The sequence below is a fragment of the Peromyscus eremicus genome, chromosome 10 (assembly GCF_949786415.1).
Source record: "Peromyscus eremicus chromosome 10, PerEre_H2_v1, whole genome shotgun sequence".
Taxonomy (NCBI): domain Eukaryota; kingdom Metazoa; phylum Chordata; class Mammalia; order Rodentia; family Cricetidae; genus Peromyscus; species Peromyscus eremicus.
In genome coordinates, this window is record NC_081426.1 from 46,688,204 (window position 1) to 46,696,265 (window position 8,062).

The window sequence follows — 8,062 nt, forward strand, 5'->3', positions numbered from 1 at the left end:
CACAAGATGGTGTGGTGGTGCATGCCCATAATCCCAGCGCTTGCCAGGCAAGAGCCGGGGGTGGGGGTGGGTTCAGAGTTCAAGGTCATTCTTGGCTAAGTAGTGTATTGGAGGCCAGTCTGGGCTACATGAGACCGTGTCTAGAAAACAAAACTGGCATCTGGGTTGAACTCAATTGGAGGAGTGCTTCCCTATCATACACAAAGCTCTGGGTTGCAAAAGCAAAGTAAAACGGAACATGTATATGCACACATGTGAATGCACACACAGAAGACAAACCCCCAAGGCTCTGTGGCCCGATGCTAACTTCCCTCTTTTCTTACCTTAACTCTTAACTCATTTGGGGAGAGTACATGCAATTTTTATTTTCTTCCTTTTAATTACCCGCTCCCTTAATTATGTATATGGCCTAGTTTATGAGTAAAAATGAATCATAAGTAGTTGTTTCCAAAGCCTGTTTTTCACTCGGTGCAGTTGATATTGGTAATGTTTTCTTCATGTTAGCTCTACTTTGGAGGTGGACTGGGGGAAGGGTGGGGAGAGCATTGGGTGAGACAAAACCAGGTAAACAGTCTGACGTCATCACTGTGAGCGGGCAGCCTTGGGCAGCCCACATCTTGAGCCAGAGAGGTGGTTGGAGATCAAGCTAGGACAGTCAGACCTTCATCAGACACATGGAGGCCATGGGCTGTGTAGCTGAAAAGGGAGCCAATCCCCAGCCCACGAGAGACCCAAGACAGCAGACCCATCAGCTGTGACCATGCTGAGAGTCAAGGTCCGCTGAGCAGTGTCCCCTGCAAAGACAAGTAACAAGCCCGAAACTGTACCGTAAATATCTCACAGCCTGCAGCAACCATGTTTGGGTACCAGCCTCCTCAGAGCAGACCCCAGAAAGCATGTCAGTGGGACCCAGCAGAGAGCTACATCCTTCTGCAGCAAGGTTCTAGTCTTACATATTCTCCCTCCCCCACTTCTTTCTGAGGTAGGGTTTCATGGGTCTGTACCCCAGGCTGGCCTGAACTCTCTGTGAAACTGAGGATGGCACTGACTTACTATTTTCACCTTCTGAGTACTGGGATTGCAGGAGTGTACCACCACGATGGATGCCGGGACTCAAACCCAGGGCTTTATGTATGCCAGGCAAGTATCTATCAACTGAGTTACATCCTGAGACCTAAGGTCTCAAAAATCTCAAGTTGTTTCAGAGATACTTGGGTTGTACTCATGCCTTGGTTTCTGCCCAAAATGCACGAGAGGGCTAGGCGAGATGGCACATACCTTTAGTCCGAGCACTCAGGAGGCAGAGGCTGGAGGATCTCTGTGAGTTTGAGAGTTTGAGGCCAGCCTAGTCTGCATGGCGAGCTCCAGGACAGACAGAACTACGTAGAGAGAATTCCTGTCTCAAAAAAAAAAAAAAAAAGAAAAGAAAAAGAAAAAAAGAAAGAAAGAAAGAAAAAAAAAAGGCACAAGGGAAGGACATGATATTGATTTACAACCCAAGGTCAAGATCTGGGCCGTGAAGAGATGGAACAGGCTCACATTATTAAAACATAATGCAAGGAGCTTTTCTTGAGCAAGAGAAACATCAGCTGGCTGTGAGAACTGAGGACTGGGAGGTGAGCTTGAGACTGACATCCTCCTTAAGAACAGTTACTAGACAAAGCTTGTAATGACGGCGTCTCATCTCTCAAGTGACCTTGGTGACAGGAGGGAGAAGAGAGACTTCCATTGTCCAATTATTACATAAACCGAGAGGAAAGTTAGCAGGATTCTGGAACATTCCCATCAAGGAAGAACTGAGATCTGTCAAAATGAGATGTCTAAAAGCATCTATGTCAATATCAGTGCTCAACAGAAATCCACCTCATCTTCCATCTGGCACAATCAATCACCCAATGCCTGTGTGCCTGACGTCATCACATTTCCTACTGAATAGTGGAAGTCGATAGGGAATGAGACACTACAGACCAACCTTCCCCACTGACTAAACCTTTGAAGGGCTGAGGGGATGGCTCAGTGGATAAAGGGCTTTGCTGTGTGTGCATGAGGACCTGAGTTCAGATTCCCTACGCCTACACAAAAAGCCAGCCATGACAGCATGTGTTTGTTACCCTAGAGGTGGTGGGGACTGGGATGGGGTGGGGTGGGATACAGGCAGATCTCTGGGGCATCACAGGGCAGCCAGCCTGGCTGAAAGGGTGAGCTCCAGGTTCAGCAGGAGCCTGTCAACAATCGAGGAAGAAATCCCATGTCTGCCTCTGGTCTCCACATGTGAGGCATGTGCGTACTCATGCACACATACACACACACACACACACACACACACACACACACACACACACACACAATTCTGAGACATGAACTTTACCACATATAACCTCCCGGCATTCATTTGACTATCTCCACTGAAATCATGTCAAAGTATTAATTACAGATATTTCTACTCTTACATTCTGAAACATTTGCTCATCCCCAGAAGCCCAAAGACAGTGCTCAAAGCTTTTTTGTTCTTCCACGGTGCCCCTCAAGGTGAAGAAGGGCAAATGGCATCCCCATGCACGGAATAACAACCCCTCCGTGACAGTCGCTGTGACAGAAAGGTCGGAAGAGCACCAACAAGAAGGGACTCACGGAGAATGGACTGAGACACATTTTCTACCTTCTCGTCTCAGATGTGGCATAAAATGTTCCTAGCACTTTCCTGGTGATGCATCTTCATGAGGGCTATGTGAACCTCTCTGAGTGGGTCCTCAAACAGTTAAACTATTTCCTCTGTGCTCCTTTGTGCTAATGTCTGAAGCAACTTAGACAAGAAAGATGAGAGAAAAACAACAACAAAAAAAGCCCCCCAAAACTAACATTTAGGGTCGCCCCGTGGAATTCATTGCTGCATTACAAAACAGTGACTCTCCTCAGCTCCACATGCCTCCATGTCGCGTATGCTGGCTAACCTCTAGGGTTAAATACTTGGGGTGTGTTGAAGACAAAGGGCATTCAAACTCACAGCTGGGAGATAAAATACACACGAACCAAGCAGACTGAAATGAAACATGACAGCTGGCCCTTCCTCACTGACTCCTTCTAGTGTCCGAGGGCCGCCTCGGGCAAGACAACATTATCTCCCAAGTCATGCCAAGGCAGCAAAAGCTCCTCTCCCCATCACCATCTTCTCTTAAACAAATTCCACATAAATCATGGAACAACAGAAAAAGCCACAAGCCCATCAAACTGACACATGTAATTTGGAAATAACGTCCAGAGGCTGGGGACATTGATGGATGCCTTAGTTCTATTACAGCAAAAGAGAAGGTACCTCACAGTCGGAGGCTGGGAGAAGCGCATGTCTATTTCCTGTTTACCCCTGGGGAGGGCTGCGAGGCTGGAAGGGCAGGAAACCTTAGAAGCACTTTGCTCCAAATATATTTTGACAAAGATCTTCCCACTGTGATGGATAGAGATGATTTTTTTTTCCCTGTCAGACTAAAGGTTCAAATCCAGACTGATTGCGTCAGCCATACCTAGCATCAGTATTAAGACTGGCAAGGACAAGAAGGGGCAGAGATGTGTAGATGATGGGCAGGAGAGCAAAGGGATCCATTCTGGGAGACAGCAGAGCATTGCTGTGGATGGCTGGACAGAAAACAGGTGCCTACGCAGAGACCCAGCAACCCCACTGGCAAATTTAATTGTCAACAGGTCCTCTGGCCCAATCTTCAAGCCACGTGGGGCTTCAAGCCAACACCAAGGAAACACAAATATGCATTAACATGAGAACCTTCAACATGTGTGACCACCGAGGATGTGCTGCATGCAGTGTTACCCAGAGGCAGGAACTGAACTGTAGAAGCATGTTAACTTGAAAAGGCAGGTGAAGAATTACACGGATAATGATTTTTAACACTATAAAGGTCAGAAACAAGCCAAACCAAACTACAGGCCAACATATCCACATATCCAGATCCATAGAAGAATCTAAAAGCAAACAGAGGTGGGTGGGTGCAGAAGAAGAGTCGGCTAAGAAGTACTTCCGGGTCCTGGGGTGGTGGTGGAACTCGGTCTGGGAGGGACATGCAGGAGTCTCACCAGCAGAGGACCAGAGCAATGCTTATTGTCCCTCCCTTCTCCCGCTCCCCGCTCCCCTGCTTCTGATCCTTTCTTCCTCCCCTCTCTCCTTTCATGCTTGCCTCCTTCCCTGAGTAACCCCTGGCTGGCCTGGCACTCACAGAGATCCGCCTGCCTCTGCCTCCCAAGTGCTGGGATTACAACCACACTCAGCCCTCTCTCCCTCCCTCCCTCCTTCCCTTCCTCTCTCCCTGGATGAAAGATTTCACTAAGTTTCCCAGGCTGGCCTTGAACCTCGGAGCCTTCTGCCTCCGCCTCCTCAGTGCTGAGTTCCAAGGCATGCACCACGATCCTCGGTTCATGCTCATTTTCTTAGATAAGATAGACCTTTGCTGCACTTTCCTGTAAGCTTCTGAACTCATGTCCATGTCACATACTGTTTTGCAGGGGGTCTCTATCACATAAACAAAGGTGAATCGGTCAACTGATTCAAGCCACAGCTTCAGTTCAAACGCTCGGCTCCCTTAACTTGGATTCTGAACTTGCCCCCTTCCAATCTTGTCGCCGATTAAGTGGCTACTCTGTCACTCATAATCATCATATTTTCTTCAACAGCTGCCCTTGCTGCAAATGGCTTAACCATTTCCAATGGCACTCAATCTTTGGTTTCTTTACTTAAGGCTCCTGCAACTTTCTTTGCTAGAAACTCTGCCCCCTGCAGGCTCAGAGGACACTCTCCCCATCCTTCAGGGCGGCATTCTCCCTAATTCTGTCCTCAAGGCTGTCCCAATGGGCCTCCCGAGCTAGGTACATCTTTTCCTCATCCGAACTTCCGAAGCCCACGCCGCGGCTCTTCATCTGTTCACCTCTGTTAATTCATTCAGTGGTTTCAGAATGCTTCCCAGGTGCTCCCAGGTGCTCCCAGGTGCTCCCACGTGCAGGGCATTGTGATACAGCCCTCCTACACCTTCCAACCTAGGAGCAGGCCTGCCCCATGATGGACAAAAGAGGGAAGGAGTTGGCCAGGACTCCGGGGTAGAAGAAATGGTAAGTGCAGAGGCCCGGAGTCAGACTGAACACAGGCCTTGCGAGAAAACACACGGGGAAGAGGAGGGACGGGGAACAGTCCCAAGTGTGACACTTGCCATCCTCGTGGCCAAGGGCAAGGTGCCCTAACATTTAGGCAGTACAGTAAATCCTTTTTTTTAAAATAATAATACTTTTTGTGTTTTTTGAAAGTGCCATAGAGTTAGGCTTCTTTATTTTTAATTTTTATTATTTTTTAATTATGTGTATACGTGTCTGTGTGGAAATGTGCACATGAGTGCAGGTGCCCACAGAGGCCAGAGGTATGAATGATATGGCCCTGGAGTTGGTTGTGAGTTGCCTGATGTGGGTGCTGGAGGCACACTCAGGTCCTGTGGAAGATCAGCACGCACGCTGTTAACCACTTAACCATCCCTCCGGCCCACGACAGCAAGTCTTAACACACGAGGGGCAGCACACACTCCTAGTCTCTTCCCCTGCCACCCACAGCTTGTGTCGGGGAACTCCTACTGTGGCTGGGTTTTAAGAAAGAAAACAAAACATGCACATCCCTATTGGTCTAACCCTCCGAGGCAAGTTTTAAAATGTGTGAGCTGAAGTGCTTTTGTGAAGTTTAATTCAAAAGCGGGCAAGGAAACAAAACGATCTGCAAACCCTCTGCACGGAAACTCAGGCGTCAGACATCTGAGGGTGTGTCTGCAGGCCCAAGTGTGTTTACAGACGCGCTCCTCTTTGAGGAGAACACCACAAAGGAACGCTTTGATAATTGGGTGTTCAGTTCACCCTAAGAAGCTCGTGAGAAGAAGAGAGGGGAGGTTAAGGTTGGATTTGAGAGGCGTTCTTTGTTTGCTTGTTTTTGAGACAGGGTTTTTTTTTTTCTATGTAGCCTTGGCTAGCCTGGAACTCACTACGGTAGACCCAGCTGGCCTTGAACTCGCTGTGATCTTCCTGCCTTGGTCTCCCAGGGTGCTGGGACTCAAGGTGTGCACCGTCACTCCCAGGCCCGGGTTTGAGATTCTTAGGAACTCAAGTTCACTTGGGAAACAAGATAACACAGCACAGAAATGGTGAGGCATGTTCACAGTCGGGGACAGTTATTTCATTTAAAGAACTTCTTCTTGATCACGCACGGGGAAGCCGTAGATAATGAACAGTTCCGGGGCGACAAAACAAACATTTGTATTTGGTGCTTTTTCCAGAGGCTCATTTCCCAGCATGCTTTGATTTAAGATTCTTGCTCACTGATCTGTTGGTTCAGCTATGGACCAAAAGGGGAAATGGCATCCTTTTGGGCCTACGCTTTTATTTTTAATTAAGGTTCATATCAGAGTGTGATCTATTCTAGGTCTGGTCTAATGTCTTTGAGGCAGTGGACCGAGGGGATTTCTGATGATTTGCATATCCATTTTCGTTATTATGGAAATACCCAGATCATTTAGGCAATAAACCAGCCAAGAAAATGTGGCCTGAGGGAGCAAAGATGGAGTGCTGGAGTCCACAGAAGAAAACAAAGGGAGGCAGAAGGCAGGGGGTGCTTGAAAGCTGCCCGGCCGTTTATGAAATCACCAAATGGTGACAGAGACGCAGAGGATCTCATCTCTTCCGGACAGGGTGGGTTACCCATGTCAAGGTCAGGAAAGGGGCATCTGTCAGTAGACGACAGCCAGCAACGCTGGGTTCCGAGGTATAGTCAACTATTTGTGAAGGAGAGCGTTGACCTTACAAACTGGTCTCTTCACCCACCAACTGAGTGCATGTGCCAGGCTTTGAGCAGCCTGGCAGAGTGAAGAGGGCTCTTACCCAGGACCGTGGTGTCATTCCTAACTCTACAGCCAAGCCAAACAGGAAAGAGAAATCAACAACGTACGCGTGTGTCTCTCAACTTGATGAATGTGGACACTCCCCCCTAGAGAACTAATTTTTGTGTATAATTAAACATGGAAATGCAATGTTTTCCAATCAACAGCCAATCAGCCCGTGTGACTCTGAATATCATTACTGGGAGGCTGTGATTTCCCTGCAAATTGCTTTTGGGGTTGCATTTGAAGGTTCCCTCTCCTAAGACTATGTTGACAGGTTGAACGTGAAGGGTTGAGGAAGTTTACTTTGACGTGGGTCCCGAGCTTACCACAGTCCCTCCAGGTAGGCGTTGAGGCCTTTGCGAATGACGTGACCCAAGTATCCATTTTTCTCTGCCACGTGCTTCGCCCATCTGAAAAAGAAAGGAAAGAGAAGGGAAAACATGCAGACTGCCACAGATTAAATAATCACCTTTCCTCATACGAGCTCCATAAATCCCACTTGGGGAGTATTTTCTTGTTTGAATTTTTATAAAGCAACAAAGCAGAACAGAATATTAAGAAGGCAAAGAGAATGCATTCTGAGAGCCCTCGTTCAATGTTCTCATTTACAAATGCTGAGTAGCAGCCTGCTATGGAAACAAAGACAAGTAATGCACATAATGTAAAAGTCTACTGATATAGGAAGACATCTCCGCCAAGGGTTCTATAGCTGTTCCCATTAAAATAAGTTCACTGGCGTTATCAGCACAGCTCAGAGGTACAACAGTGCTTAGTATGTGTCAGGCCTTGGGTTCAATCCTTGGTACCATAAAAATAAACAAATATATGCATTTACTGACATATGGTCTTGTGGTTTGAATGAGAATGGCCCCCATAGGCTTCTATGTTTGAATAATTGGTCCCCACTTGATGGAACTGTTTGGGAAGGATTAGGGGGTGTGGTCTTGTTGGAAGAGGTGTGTCCCAGTGGGTTGGGCTTTGAGGTTTCAAAAGCCTCCAGTGCTATTCCTAGTGCTTCTCACCTCCCTCCTCTCTCTCTCCATTGTGCTTGTGGATTGAGCTGTGAAGCTCTCAGCTCCTGCTCTAATACCATGTCTGCCTGCTGCCATGCTCCACACCATAGTGCCAACAAATCTTAACCCTCTGCAATT

At 47.6% G+C, this 8,062-nt stretch overlaps 1 protein-coding gene across 1 annotated transcript in view; it reads right to left on the bottom strand.

The window, feature by feature from the left end:
- The window catches only part of Sel1l3 (SEL1L family member 3), a 112,820-nt gene that overhangs the window by 18,307 nt on the left and 86,451 nt on the right, over window positions 1–8,062 (bottom strand). Inside the window, exon 17 of the mRNA XM_059275054.1 lies at window positions 7,238–7,321. Within this exon, the coding sequence (XP_059131037.1) occupies window positions 7,238–7,321 (84 nt within the window). The remainder of the gene's footprint in view (window positions 1–7,237; window positions 7,322–8,062) is intronic.